The following is a 16230-nucleotide window of genomic DNA, read 5'->3' on the forward strand; positions in this document are numbered from 1 at the left end:
ATGAACGTAAATTCTGCAGATTGTAAATCATGGAGATCTTAGTAATTTCAAAGCTAGACCAAAAAAGCCTTAGTGTATTTAGGGTACAGGAAAGTTGCAAGCGGCTATTCTTTGGATTCAGGCTCATAATGTTTTTCAGGAATTTTATATTTGTTCTTAAAATCTTTTCTTTCGGCTTAGCCTTCACAGATCAAGTTCAGCTGCTTACCTGTATCAAGAGTAGAATGTATGCTGAAGCTACCCTCTCTAGACCTAGTGTTCTCTTCAAACCGAGGAGAATTGGAGACCTTAGGCACAACTTGCCCCACAGAAAACTTGGCAGTTGGTGGTAATACTTCACAAACTGGATCAAAGAACTCAGTTAATAAAACTGGGATACCAGGTAATATATATAAACAATTTTCTTTGAATTAGTTCACCTAATACATTTAGCTAACAGCATAAGTAAATTAAGTTCTGTTTGTGTATAGTGGGGGTGGGAGGAGGAATAAATTAGAATAAAAGTTAAACACCTATGTAGTCCAATGTTAGAGTTGCATTGGGTTCTAGGCATGACAAAAGCTCCTTATTGCTAGAATAATAAAATCTATTTTTACTACATTGTTAAACAGTTGTGATTTTAACAGAATGGCTCTTTGGTATCAGATCAGTTGTAACAACTTTTTTTATGTTGTTGCTGGTCTTCAGAAATGTCCACAAACCATGTAATGGAAACTGTTTTTTTTAAAAGAAGTTTCAGAGCAATACTTTTCGGTAGTCTGTATTGCCAGTGCACTGGTATTTTACATCCAAAAAACCACTTTTGAAGCTGTACAATTAGGTTGATTTTACTACTCTTTGATAAGCTTAGCACATTGTTTAGCAACTATGGTGATGAGTATTATAAGAAAAACTTTAAATGGATAGGTTGCTAGCCTTTCTGTTAAATACTGAGGAACTGCTCAAATATCTTTATTTGTGAAAATATGTGTATATAATGTGGAGTTTTGTTTATTAAGTTCCACTTCAGGTTGTCTGTTTTTAATTTGGAATGACTTCATTCTTTCAGTTTTAGTATGATTTTCAGAATTCAGTTTAAATGTTTAGCTAGTTTTTTATTCCACTTCTTTATTCAGAATCATTTACTCTAGACCTAATCCACCTTCCATCAAAACAGTGGAAATTCTCCCTTAGCTTACTCTAGACTTTCAACTTTTGATGGTGTGTGTTTCTATGCGAAGTTAAAAATACAGCATCCACTAACAATGGAGTTGTACATTTATGAAATTGAATAAGAAGGCATTCATATCAGTTTTCCAACCTATTCTGAAAACTCAGATGGGTAAAGTATTTTAGGAGCAATTTTTTTGCCTCTGTAAAAGTAAGTTCAGTTGTCTGTTTTAACCTTTTGACAGGAATGGCATTGTTAGTTAGGTTATTTAAGCCATAAGAACATATGAATTGCCTAGTGGGTAAAACCAATGGTCCATCTACACCAGTATCCTGTCTACTGACTGTGCCAGATGCTTCAGTGGGAATGAACAGAACAGGGCAATGTATCAAGTGGTCCAGTCCTAGCTTCTGGCAGTCAGAGCTTTAGGGACACCCAGAGCATGGGGTTGTGTCCCCAAATTGTTGTTTCACTGAGATTATTTTTGAAATGCATCTGATGCATCAGCTGGCTTTTTATGACATAGTAAGTATTTTTAAACAGTTTCATGGTTGAAAATGCTTTTGTACTAAAACTACTATATAACGTTTGTGGATTTTTGGATTTTCTTTAGGTTCATCTGGACTAGGCAGCCCTCTTGGCAGAACCCGACATAGCAGTAGCCAGTCAGATTTGACTAGCTCTAACAGCAACTCATCAGGCCTGAGCTTCACAGCCTGCATGTCTGATTTCTCCCTCTATGTATTTCATCCATATGGAGCAGGAAAACAAAAATCTGCTGTTACTGGTCTAACTCCTGGATCAGGAGCACTAGGTACAGAATGGATTTTTTTAATTTAATGAACAATTGCAAAAGTTACAAGATTTCCTAAACAATTGTTAAAATGTGAGAAATGGTTGCACAAGACTAAGTGTTAAAGAATCAGTCCATCAGGGATGTGTATACCCTCTTTACTGTTATAGGATCCTGGAGGACCTTACTTTCAGCACTCCAACTGACACTTGTGTGAAAACATTCATATACCTTCACTTGGCAGATCCAAAATCATGTGTGTTCATGCTTTAGAACCTGCAACTGCAAAACCCATTTGTCTTAATAGGAAAAAGTAGACCCGCTTGCGCTTATAGGAATTCTTGGTGTAAATTCCAACATTCCCACAAACATGTTGAAATGCTTTAAGTGGGTTTGCGAGTGTTTGCACTTATTTGTATGTTAACTGTTTGTTATATGGTAGCAGCTCACAGCCACAATCAAAGTTGGGTTCCATTTTGCTATAGGCTATATAAGCATAGGTCTTTACCCTGAAAACACCTAATAACATGAACAGCTTTACAGACATGAATATTCTTGTTGGATTTAGTGGAACTGTTAACATACCAAGTGCATATGTGCATGATGAGGGTACATAGAGTAGAATAGTCTCTGCACTGAAGAGCGGTGACAAAATGCTATCATATAGAGCTGGGTGAAATATTTCAGAGGAATAGTTTATTTGCCAAAAAAAGCTGTTTGGGTTGACCCGAAATTATTTGCAACTTTGACGTGAATTTGCTAAATAGCTTTGGCCAGTTTTTTCAGGGAGTGCGGCTTAGATGCCATTCATACAACCAGGGCAGGGTAGGAGGAGGTGGAGATAGTCATTGCCTTGTAATCTCACCTGGGATATAGACGACTCTGGGCTTGTCTACACAGTGGGGTAATGCGCTCTACAGTGAGTGTGATTTCTAAAGCATACTGATATATTGTGCATTCATTGGCCATGTAGACCTGCCTGGTGCTCTTCAGCGTAGTGCTGTTTGAAACTGTACATTAAAACACACTAGGGAATCTTTAGTGGGCACCAGCAGGGTCTGCACAGACCAATTGATATGCAACATATTAGTGCACTTTAGAAATCACACCTCTGTAGAGTGCATTACCCCATCCTGTAGACAAGCCCTCAAATTCCGTTCCCCTCTTCCGATGGAGAAGGGATTTGCAAGAGTGTATCCTAACTACTGGACTAAAAGTGATAAGGAGATTACCACTATTGCCTCCTTCACTGGCCATTTTGTGAATCTAACCCTTTAAAAATGCTCAAACACACTCCCACCCCTAGTCACTCTCATTTTGGGTCAAACAAAAAAAGTTTCATTTCACCCAGAACAGATTTTTTTGGATCACCTAAATTGTTTGCAATTGTGGGATTCAGTTTGATCTGAAATGTTTTTTTCCAATTTTTCAGAACTGCCAGTAAACTGAAAAATTAGCTATTCGCCCCACTCTGCTGTCAAATGCATAATGTAAACAAACTGAAAACTGTGTCACTTGTGGCATAATTACCAAAATTTCATACAAAAATTTGGCCTTCATCTTGATGGTGTTCCCAAGTAAAGGTTTTTTGTTTTTTCTACCCTACAAGAAACATAAATGATTTTTACACTGAGGTGCTAATTTGGGGAGTACACTGAACATCACCCCTTCTGATTGTAGGTAATGTAGATGAGGAGCCCACTTCAGTCACTGGTCGGAAAGATTCTCTGAGTATTAACCTTGAATTTGTGAAAGTAAGTCTGTCAAGAATAAGACGTTCAGGAGGTGCTTCATTTTTTGAGAGCCAGTCTGCAAGCAAAGCTGCAACCAAGATGGATACTACGTTAATAAATATATCTGGTACTTACAAGTTTCATTTAATCTATATTGCTTTCTTCTGTGTTTTGCCTAACAATAGAGGTGTTGTTCCAATGATAAGCACCATTCTTTCTCCACCACTTTTTATATAGATGTCATTTCAAAGCCACCACCTATCGTGTCAATAACAACATCTTTTAAGTGAATCAGTGACTAAGACCTTGGGGAGGGGGTGTTTGGGTGACCTCAGATATCTCTGTATGTGCATATACCCCCCTCCTTCTCCACTGTTGACTCATTTAATTTCAACACCTCACATGTGTTCTTTGACTTCTGTCTGTATGGGTTTATAGCTCTTGAGATTTTTGCTTTGATTTTTCAGTATGAATGAACTTTGAATTTGGTCCATGATCATAAAGCAAAGAGAATTGTTACACCTGAGTTTCACGCAAACCAAGCTTAAACAATTCCACAGGATTTTGAGACAAAAATTGTGGTTGGTCAGGTAGTTCATAAACCTGAAGGACCCTTTGGCAAACCCAGATGTATTTCATGTGGTTTTGAGAGTTTTTTGTAGGTATTTCTCTCAGCTCCAGCAGTACCAACAAAAAGTAATTTAAGTCATTAAATTTACTAAAATTAATATTTAGTATATTCATGATTTACATGCTGACGCTTTTATTTTTCAGTATACTTCAAACAAATGAACTTATTTTCCAACAGTTTGTATGTTATCTTCTTTGTGTCCACACAGATCCCACTGTGGGTGCACATGAGCCTTATGCACACAAGATCAGAATCTTTGAACTGCAGTGTCTGTTGAACTGTGCCTTAACTATGTACGTCCTCATGAGTCCCTCCTGTGGCATAGAAAGGGCAGAGCAGCTGCAACTATCTGTCAGTTCCTTCTTGCTACTGAGTTGAGCTAAAAAAACAATTTGAGACTGTTCACCCTTAGTTCTTGTGTTAATCCCGATAAGATTTACAGCCTCCTTTCTTCCCAAGGCCTTCCCTCCCCTCCTTCTTGCTGACCAACAGTTTTTTCCATTGCACCTGGGTTCACATAGGCTTTTATTTTTAGGATAGCACTGTTATGTGGGGTGGGAAGTTTTATGTTGGTTTCTTTTAAGACACATTCTTTTTGTCTTATTTAAAACCATCTTCAGTCACCCCCATCAGTCAGAGACCTTCTTTTTAGAAACTTCCCTTTATCTTATTAGTTATTCTTTGAACCAGACTTCATTCCCTCTGGCCTTATAACTCATTATTTTCAAAGCCTTCCTTCTTGCTAGTCAGGGTCTTTCTTTACAACATATATATTTCCTTAAAACAAGCTTAAGCTAACTTTAATTTTTTTAATTTCATATTTATCCTACAACTTTACATTGTCCCCCTTTTTTAACTTTATTTTGGTCATATCAAAAAATAAATGTTGTTTGTTCCTTGTCACAGTGTGCCGCTATTTGCACCAAAATGGCAGATGCAGAGCCCCTGGGCTTCAAACAGTGTCAGTCTTCCAACACTACGTCACCAACCACAAATGCTTTCTGAAGAGCTCCATCATTATGCCAGTATTTCACCAGTAGGGAAATCCAATTACAGATTTGTTTGCCACCAAAGATAGCACCTTAGCCTCAAGACAGTATTTTTAGTCACCATTACATCAGCCCGAATTGTCAGAACCTCCAAGCTCTCTTTGCTGACCCTCCTAACACAATATTCCACAGAGAAATGGTGATAAGATCTCATCCTAAACTTATTCCCAAAGTTGTCAGACTTTCATTTGAACTAGTCTGTTAATCCCTAATCACCCATTTTCTTTTCAAAACGCCATTCCTCTCCAGAAGAGAAGAAACTCCACATCCTGGATGTTTCAAGGGTATTGTTATATTACCTTGATAGGGCAAAGACTTTCAAACAGACTATCCTTTTGTGACCATCTCTGTGATTCTAGGGATCAAGCCATCGCCTCCCAGAGAATATTGAAAAGGATTACATAGTTTATTTAAATCTGTCATGACTGATAATCTTATTCTCCAAATCTTAAAGCTTGCTCCAATAGAGCACAAGCTATGTCCTCTGTATGCTTCAGGAACATGCTCATGTCTCAAATTTGCAAGGCAGCTGTGTGAACAAATCCCTTTACTTTTGTTAAATGCTATGCCTTTGAGCTGGCTGCAAGATCAGATGCCAAATTTGGTTTGATGGTTTTACGGTCAGTATTCAGTTAGTGGCAGCCAAGACTTCTCAATCACACCTTTCAGATGAGGCACTGCTTTATCGGTCAGATAGAGTGGGATCCACATGGACATATACTCGAGGAAGAAAGAACAATTACTATAAAGTATCTGTGGTTCTTCGAGATGATGATATCCATGTGGATCCCCAAACTTGCCTTCTACCCCCACTTTTTCAGAGTCCTCCTTCCCTGGGATTCTGGGTTGGCAAGGGAACTGAGGGACAGTTATGCCCGCTCTATCCTTTATGCCCTTGGGTCCAGATGGCATGAGTACATACAGTGCAGGTGCAGCCCAATGGACATTGCTATTCAAAGATTCCGCCCTTGCACGTGAGGCACAGGTGCACCTAGAGTAGGATTCACATGTACGACATCATCTTGAAGAACCACAGTTACTATAAGGTAAGTATATATTGCACTACCTCTTCTAGTGCTTGAAAATATTTTGGTGAATATATCCGATATGAGTAACCTAAAAAAATTGAAGGGTAAATTTTCAAATGTTAGATTCGATTTTCAAAATCTTTGAATATTGAGCCATTTGCATTTTTTATCAGCTGTCTGTGATATAGGATCTGCTTCATTTAAATATGACATGCGACGACTCAGTGAGATTTTGGCCTTCCCAAGAGCCTGGTATAGGAGAAGTATTGCCAGACGCCTTTTTCTAGGTGATCAAACCATAAATCTACCAGGTAAACCCCCCTTATTTCTCTGAAATATTCTTCCATGAAATAAACCAAAGCAAGAATTGTTTGATTTATGCCATAATATATGAGTAGAATGAGTAACTAGATAAAGCAGTAGAAACTATACTGTAGTATAATATACAGACTGAAAGCAGGTATTGCCCAATTCTAATTCCCAGGAATTTTTCATTCACCTAAATGGGGAGTTGGTGTTATGTATTAAGAAAAAGTCACTACAAACAAATTTAAATTTCAGCAAAATTTATAACCTAGATAATGGAGTGGAGAGTGTGCTTATAAAATTTGTGGATGACACCAAACTAGAAGGGTTTGCAAGCACTTTGGAGGACAGGATTACAATTCAAAATGACCTTGACAAACTGGAGAATTGGTCTGCAATCAACGAGATGACATTCAGTAAAGACAAGTGCAAAGTACTGCATGTAGGAAGGCAAAATCAGATGCACAGCTACAAAACGGGAAATAGCTGGTGTGACAGGGTCGGGCCAGATGGCTATAGGAGAGTAATAAAATGCAGATATATTAGCCCCAGGCTAAGTAGGTCCCTTTTCTTTGGGTAAGGTAACAGGGAAGGTTCCAGAACAATCAAGAACCTTCTGGAGACAATTAAGACAGGCTGATTAGAACACCTGCAGCCAGTCAAGAAGCTGCTAGAATCAATTAAGGCAGGCTAATCGGGGCACCTGGGTTTAAAAAGGAGCTCACTTCAGTTTGTGGTGTGCGTATAAGGAGCTGGGAGTAAGAGGCGCTAGGAGCTGAGAGTGAGAATGTGTACTGTTGGAGGACTGAGGAGTACAAGCATTATCAGACACCAGGAGGAAGGTCCTATAGTGACCTATAGGACCCCTCCCCCCTCTCCCCCCGGCAGGGTGAAGAAGCTTGGTCCTGCTGGCTGCTGCTGCAGAGCAGGCAAGGTCCCCCCCTCCCCCGCGTTTTGCCCCAGTGTGCTGGGTTTCTGCCCCTCCTCCTCTCCCCCTTCTCCCAGCGTGTGGGGTTCCTGCCCCTCCTCCTCTCCCTCCCTGCCTCCGATCAGCTGATGACCCTTCCAGGGAAGGGGGAGAAGCGGAGCTGCAGCGCGCTCGCTGCTCTGGGGAGGAGGCGGAGAAGAGGTGGGGACAGGGGACGGGGGGTGGAATTAGGGCATATCCCCTCTAGCCTCCTGCCGTGAGCCGCTCTGGCCAGGGGGCTGAGCACCCCCACAACCCCAGCCCACACCCCCAGCCCTCTGCGCTGACCCCTGCACCCCCCTCACACACCCTCCCAGCCCTCTGCCCTGACCCCTGAACCCCCCACACACACATACCCAGCCCCCCCACAGCTCTTGACCTGACTCCTGCACCCTCCTCACACGCCCCCTGCCCTGATTATTGCCTGCCCCCACATTCCCAGCCCCCCCACACTCCATGTCCTGACTCTTGCATCCCCTATATTCCCACCCCCACTCCTCGTACCAAATGGGAGCTGCCCAGGTAAGCACTCCACCCCCAAATGTCCTGCCCCAACCCTGATCCCCCTCCCTCATTGTAGTTCCTGGCCAGACCCTACACCCCAACCCCCAGCCATGTGCTCACTGCACTCCCACCCTCAGCTCAGTGCCGAGAGAGAGGAAGAGAATGGGTTAGAACCAGGGAGAAGGTAGGTACCCACCCTATGTGGGCAGGGCCAGGATCCTGGGCTGGTAGCCAGGACCCGGCAGATGGAACCCCAGATCGGTACCAGGCTGAGTGGCAGCGGGCTGAGCCGCTCAGCCCTCTGCCGGTCTGGGGTCCCGGCTGCCGGCCCTGCTCAGCCCGCTACCGGTCTGGGGTTCTGGCTGCCGGCCCCTTGCCAGCCAGGGCCCCGCTCATCCTGCTGCCGGCTGAGGTGAACGGAACCCCAGGCTGGCAGCGGGCTGAGCGAGCCTGCGGAGTAAGATCAGCATTTTAATTTAATTTTAAATGAAGCTTCTTAAACATTTTGAAAACCTTGTTTACTTTACATACGACAATAGTTTAGTTATATAATATATCGACTTATAGAGAGAGACCTTCTAAAAAATGTTCAAATATATTACTGGCACGCAAAACCTTAAATTAAAGTGAATAAATGAAGACTCGGCATACCACTTCTGAAAGGTTGCCAAGCCCTGGTTTAAGTATACTTGGTCCTGCCTCAGCACAGGAGGTTGGACTTGATGACTTCTTGAGGTCCCTTCCAACCCAACACTTCTATGATTCTATGAATACTATTAACATAATATTAGGGTGACAATAAAAACACTGTAGAAGAGTTTCAAAGTACTACTATGAGATTTGCTGCTAAGATTGAAATATACAAAACATTTCCCCATATGTAAGAGTAAATCATTTTGCTTCTGTTAAGTATTACAGACTGACTGACTAAAATAAAATAAAGTTACACTGCACTATGGGCACTTTTCTTTTCCAGCAGCATCAGGTCCTGGAACACCAGATTCCATTGACGGGGTAAGCCAGCATCTTTCTCCTGAATCGTCACGTAAAGCATACTGTAGGACTTGGGAGCAGCCCTGCCAGTCTGCTTCATTTACACACATGGCACAATCACCCAATGTTTTTAATGAGCACAATACAAACACCAGTATGTCACCTGGGACAGCAAATCATAATTTAAAATCTCCAGCTGTTGCAAGATCCCGGAGCGTATCTGATTCTTCAGTTCCCAACAGAGGTGAGTGGAAAAGGAGATTTTTAACAATCCTGTGTCTTTTTAGTGTGATTTAACACTATAAATATTTCCAGTAATTAAGTACAAGGATGTGATATGTGATAGGGCATTGAGTCATCATATCAGTCAGAAAAAGTTATTAGTTATCAGTCAGAATAACTGTGTTTGCAACTGTAAGTTTTCATTCTGATCTTGTACTCTTAGGGTGCTGTAGGTGGGATGGAGATAAAGTAATTATATTGTTTTAAAAATTCAGTGAACTTGTTCTTAACATTTTAAACAGGAAATGTAATCACAGAAAAATAGCAAGCCTATAAATAAATTAAAACTTAAAGGCACAATCCTGTGAGGTGGTGAGTGCCATTGGCTCCCACTGAAATATTTAGCACCTTGCAGGATCAGATCCTAAAGCATGTATTTTTCTCATTGTGCTAGTGTCTCCTTTTTGTGATAGGACAGAGTTTGAGAACTCCAGGAACTGAAATATAGTTTGTCCATCTAGTCTATAAAACACCATTGGAAATGCTATTGCTAGCACAAAGGTTACACAGCTGGTGTGTGGTTCTGCAGTTTATCTTCATTTATAGTAATCCTTTCCTTTACACTTGGGTCCACCCATGCTAACCTGGTGTTCCCCGTAGCAGCTTCACGTCACAGATTGGATTGTCAAATATGTGGTTGCATGCAGATGACTGAGTCTTAGGCCCATATTAGGAAGTACAAAATAAATACAGATGTGTTTCTCTTTGTATAGAGGTGGAGAAAATAATATAAACTTGTTCTGCTATGACTGATTTGATTTTGCATCTTATGAGTGAAACAGTGGTGTCTATTTGGGGTCTCAGAGTAGCAGCCATATTAGTCTGTATCTGCAAAAAGAACAGGAGTACTTGTGGCACCTTAGAGACTAATAAATTTATTAGAGCATAAGCTTTCATGGGCTACATAGCTTATGCTCTAATAAATTTGTTAGTCTCTAAGGTGCCACAAGTACTCCTGTTCTTTTTATTTGGGGTCTGTACAGTACTGAGGCAGATAAGGTGTTTAAAAATGTTTTTTTACTATAGTGAAATATGTGGAGAAGTGAGAGGACAGGTTTTTAATCTATATGGAGGGCAAAATGTGAGCACTTCACAGAGGAAAACTTAGCTGAAGTAGAATTTGTGGTTAGCTAAATATTTTTTTGAACTAGCACATACTCACGCAGGCATAGTGCCATGTTTTAAAAAATGACAAATATTCATGTGGGCTTCCAGTAGGAGTTTTACTGACTTGAAGTTCACCAGTCTGTGACAAACCCCAGGGTACAATCTAGACTAATGAATAGCTGTCACACCCCTGCCCTCTAACCTGGGCTGCCCTTTACAATGCTTTGTTGCTGTAGCTGCCAGTCTGGACTGCTCAGAGTCTCCAGTGTGGAAGTCACTCGTGGCTCTGTGTGAGTGTGCGTGCATTTGTGCTGCGGCCAGCCATACCTTGGCTCCTACCAACTTTGGCTATAGTACAGGGTGACCCAACTAATTCCCAGTCTTAGATTTTGCCCCAGAAATGTATGTCCTGTACTGACCAGCCTTCTCCTGGACAATACAAGTTTATATAAACTCTGTTATTGCTTTAATAGAAATAATGCTTGCCACCCCAAATGGAGTTTCCCCAAGTTTAACTATAAAGAGAGATTTTAAGTGAGTACAAGTAATAAGGCATAAGTCAGAAATGGTTACAATAAAGATAAAAAGCAACTGGTGCCTAACTTAAATTGTTAAATTCAAAGCAAGGTTTTCTCACCACATACTCTCAGCAGTCTTACTGACCAAATTTCTTAGGTCAAGACCCCTTCTCCAGTTCAGTGGCTGCCTCCTTTGCATCTTCTGGTGCATTGAATCGATGAACAGAGAGAGAGAGAGAGAGAGAGAGATAGAAGGGGCCCCTTGGGGGTGTTTACACTGAGAGTTGGCAGGGACTCCAGAGAGCACTCTTGGAGAAGGCATGGTTCTCAGAGGGAACAGGCCCGCTGGTAATCTGCCACCTTCCACGTCTAGTAGATTCACCATTGTCTATTGAGGGATTGTTAATCCTGCAAAAGACTTGTGGCATACTCCAACATCAATACCTGCCACTTCCAAGAGGGCAAATAGAGAGTACCAAGCTCCACCCAAGGGCTTGGAATACTTTTATTTGCATCCAGGGACAAGCTGACTTATTTTAGTAGCTATTCAAGAAAGATCCAAGTAGCCAGGGCCTTCTAATACAACACAAGGGAAAAGGACTTTAGAAGACTAGATCTCTTTGTCAGAAAAGTTGTCTGCTCCACTGGTCTCCACATGTATGTTGCCGTTTCTGAAATACAAAGATTCAGTATTTAATGTGTAAAATCTGTAAGACTTTAAAATATTTATTATATTTTATGGATGACCTGAAATTTATTTATTTTTTCTCATGACAGTGTTCATAAAAATAAAGAAATGAATGATTTCATTCTCATGATAATTAAGGCAACAAAGTAAACTGTAAATGTTTTAATTTTCGGCAATCTTTAGTTGTAGTTCTCCAAGTATATGCCCTATGGACACTCCACCATAGGATGCGCGCATGCACGTGCACCCTTTACCAGAGAATGTTTTTTTTTAAAAAAAAAAAAAGGCAGTGTGCTACTCTGGAGCAGTAGTCTCCTCCAAACTGGGATGCGTGCACCCCAGGGAATACATGAGGTGATCCCAGGGGGTGCACAGCAGTAATAGCGCTGCCAGACAGCACTCCGCCGTTTTTTTTCTTCGCTGGCAGCTCTGCACATCCATGGCTGGTGTTCCCCTCCAGCGGCCCGCCTGCAGCAGGTCTTCGGGTCTGCTTCCATTGGCGGCGTGCCTGCAGCAGGTCACCCTGGGGGTGCGCAAGCCAAAAAGTTTGGAGACCACTGCTGTAGAGTGCATTTATGATATCCACGGTTCTCTGCTTCCCACCTTTTCTCACTCACTGTTAAATCATTCTTTTAGTTAGTTCAGATTTTATTTTAATTATTATATTAGGTTTTAATACAATGCTGTGCTTTTGAAAGGGGGGGTCTCCCCTCCCAAACTTATTGTTTTTAGTTCCATGGCACTTCCTGGGTTATATCAAAATCCTCAGCGTTCCAGACCTGCCACAGGTATTTTCCCTGTAGTGACAGGCACTCTAGGGTACCAGCCTGGTAGAAACACCAGCACCTGTTGGTCCTGCATCATTCACAGGCACTGCAAAACCATAAGCCGGTACTGTATGGCCCCTTGGTACCTGAGGCGACCAGGACCCACAGAATGAGGAAGACTCACCCCATCAGCTGAGTCCTTTGAGGCAGCAATGCCACCCCCTTCCTGTGCTGACAACTTTAGGCTTTCCAGGACTTAATGAAGCCTTTGGCGGAATCCTTCCAGACTCCTTTAGAGGAGCGCCAGGAGTCTCAACATTCCCTGATTGATATTTTAAACATCATCCCTTAGGATAAGATTGCTCTTCCTATTAATGATAATGAAGCACTGTTCTCGCCTGCTCACATAATAGTAGCAGCAAACACCTGCTACTATTATGCCAACTTGCAAAATAAATACTACATTCCAGCTAAGGGAATGAAGCTGATGGTAGAGGCGGTCAACAAAAGGAATAATCAAACATGTTCCAACCCTCTCCTTCCAACAAGGAGTCAGTTAATTGCCAGAGCTTCCCTGCAGGCCGTTCCCAATGTCACTAAAAGAAAAGAAGTACTTGTGGCACCTTAGAGACTAACCAATTTATTTGAGCATGAGCTTTCGTGAGCTCACGAAAGCTCATGCTCAAATAAATTGGTTAGTCTCTAAGGTGCCACAAGTACTCCTTTTCTTTTTGCGAATACAGACTAACACGGCTGTTACTCTGAATCCTCCCAATGTCACTGACTCTACTTTGTGATCCCTAGCCACCACAGTGGTTATGAGGCGAGCATCCTGGCTCCATTCCTCTGGACTCCTGAGGGAGGTGCAAAACACTATAGAACACCTCCCCTTTGAAGGGCTCAAACTCTTCAGTGGTGACATGGACTCCTCACTCCACTCTCTTAAAGACTCCAGGGCAATGTTGTGGTCACTGGGAATATACATGACTGCAACAAAGAGACAGTTTTAGCAGGTCTCAAACTGCAGTCTGTTCTTGCTTTTTCAATACCACCCAAAACAGCCCTACCTCACATCTTCAGAGCCTCCTAGGCAGCGATCAGGAGCAGCACAAAATGCACACCTCCATGTAAGAGACTACTTTGACAGCTTGGTTGAGGGCCTCAAACAACCTCTCCCTCTGGATCTTTTGCTGTATTACTCCACTATATATCCCTCTCCCATTTGGAAACTGCCTATACCATTTCCTACATGCCTAGGAAATGCATCACCACAGACAAGTGGATTCCGAAGGTAATCAGTGTGGGATACTCCATTAATGTCCATTCTGTCCCTCCCACCCCTTCCAGTTCCTCTTCAGGGGCCTGCCTCACAAAGATCTCTTGAAGCAGGAAGTGCAATCCCTCCTGTACTTGGAGTTATCAAGCTTGTTTCTCCCAGCTTCATCAGAAGAGGGTTCTACTCCAAATATTTCCTGGTTCCCAAGAGAAGCAGAGGCTGAAAGACAATTCTAAATCTCAAGAATATGGACATGTATGTCCTTTCACAGCACTTCAGGATGATAACCTTAGCCACCACATTTCCATCCCTAAATCCTGGGAATTAGTTTGTCGTCCTCGACCACCTTTTATATAGCCATTCACTCCTCCCACAAGTGCTTTCTGTACTGAAGAGCAGTGGATGTATTGTTTCTTGACTTTAGCAAAGCTTTTGACACGGTCTCCCACAGTATTCTTGTCAGCAAATTAAAGAAGTATGGGCTGGATGAATGCACTATAAGGTGGGTAGAAAGTTGGCTAGATTGTCGGGCTCAACGGGTAGTGATCAATGGCTCCATGTCTAGTTGGCAGCCGGTGTCAAGTGGAGTGCCCCAGGGTTCGGTCCTGGGGCCGGTTTTGTTCAATATCTTCATAAATGATCTGGAGGATGGGTGGATTGCACTCTCAGCAAATTTGCGGATGATACTAAACTGGGAGGAGTGGTAGATACGCTGGAGGGCAGGGATAGGATACAGAGGGACCTAGACAAATTGGAGGATTGGGCCAAAAGAAATTTGATGAGGTTCAATAAGGATAAGTGCAGGGTCCTGCACTTAGGAAGGAAGAACCCAATGCACAGCTACAGACTAGGGACCGAATGGCTAGGCAGCAGTTCTGCGGAAAAGGACCTAGGGGTGACAGTGGACGAGAAGCTGGATATGAGTCAGCAGTGTGCCCTTGTTGCCAAGAAGGCCAATGGCATTTTGGGATGTATAAGTAGGGGCATAGCGAGCAGATCGAGGGACATAATCGTTCCCCTCTATTCGACATTGGTGAGGCCTCATCTGGAGTACTGTGTCCAGTTTTGGTCCCCACACTACAAGAAGGATGTGGATAAATTGGAGAGAGTCCAGCGAAGGGCAACAAAAATGATTAGGGGTCTGGAACACATGACTTATGAGGAGAGGCTGAGGGAACTGGGATTGTTTAGTCTGCAGAAGAGAAGAATGAGGGGGGATTTGATAGCTGCTTTCAACTACCTGAGAGGTGGTTCCAGAGAGGATGGTTCTAGACTATTCTCAGTGGTAGAAGAGGAGAGGACAAGGAGTAATGGTCTCAAGTTGCAGTGGGGGAGGTTTAGGTTGGATATTAGGAAAAACTTTTTCACTAGGAGGGTGGTGAAACACTGGAATGCGTTACCTAGGGAGGTGGTGGAATCTCCTTCCTTAGAAGTTTTTAAGGTCAGGCTTGACAAAGCCCTGGCTGGGATGATTTAATTGGGGATTGGTCCTGCTTTGAGCAGGGGGTTGGACTAGATGACCTCCTGAGGTCCCTTCCAACCCTGATATTCTATGATTCTATATTCTATGATTAATAGACTCAAAACATTACCAAATCCTCATTCTCCCCAAGGGTCTTTACCAGGTCTTTTTAGCAGTGCCAGCTCACCTGTGTTGGTGGAGCATTGCAGTGGTTCCATATTTGGATGACTGGCACCTCAGGAGTCAATCAGCTCTAGAAGTTCAATTGGCAGTATTCAAGGCACGAATGCTGTTTCAATCCCTGGGCATTTGCATTAATCTAAAAACACTGACATTAAGATAGTCTTCATCGGAGCCACTCTAGATTCCCTAATTTCCCGAGCTTACCTTCCCAAGGTAAGATTCTCCACTATGTCCAGTCTAACATCTACCCTACAGCACAGTCCACAAACAACTCTAAGAACCTGCCTACAACTCCTAGGCCACACATTGGCTTCCACATTCATTATGTTGCATGATTCCACATGCATTATGTTGCAAGTCTGCACCTCAGATGTCTTTGGGCTTGCCTGAGGACTGTGTATACCACAAACCAATGGTCTTTCCAAACCAATCATGGTACCTCCAAACATACAGACAGTCTCAGGTGCTGGAAGAACCCACTGAAGTGGAATCCTAATTTTCACATCCTCCACTCTTAAAAAAATATATATATATAATATTCCTCATGACGGATGCCTCTCACTTGGGTTGGGCGTGCCCTCTACAAGAGGCCACTGCACAGGGCAAATGGTCCCCACAAAAGAGAGCACTCTGCATGAACATCCTAGAACTAAGAGCATTTCATTACACCTGTCAGCGCTTCCTTTACAATATCCAGGGTAATGCTGGACAATCAGGCAGCGATGTACAATATAAACCATCAAGGGAAAGCAAGATCCCAGTTATTATCAGCAGAGTCGCTAAGACTGTGGAA

General features: G+C 42.5%; 1 protein-coding gene across 2 annotated transcripts in view; it reads left to right on the top strand.

The window, feature by feature from the left end:
- BLTP1 (bridge-like lipid transfer protein family member 1) overlaps positions 1–16230 on the top strand; it is a 244078-nt gene that overhangs the window by 211932 nt on the left and 15916 nt on the right. For both annotated transcript variants that reach the window (XM_077815193.1, XM_077815194.1), the window contains exons 73-77: positions 181–382; positions 1764–1964; positions 3624–3803; positions 6558–6695; positions 9138–9398. In XM_077815193.1, the coding sequence (XP_077671319.1) occupies positions 181–382; positions 1764–1964; positions 3624–3803; positions 6558–6695; positions 9138–9398 (982 nt within the window). The remainder of the gene's footprint in view (positions 1–180; positions 383–1763; positions 1965–3623; positions 3804–6557; positions 6696–9137; positions 9399–16230) is intronic.

The sequence above is a fragment of the Eretmochelys imbricata genome, chromosome 4 (genome assembly GCF_965152235.1).
Source record: "Eretmochelys imbricata isolate rEreImb1 chromosome 4, rEreImb1.hap1, whole genome shotgun sequence".
NCBI classification, from domain to species: domain Eukaryota; kingdom Metazoa; phylum Chordata; order Testudines; family Cheloniidae; genus Eretmochelys; species Eretmochelys imbricata.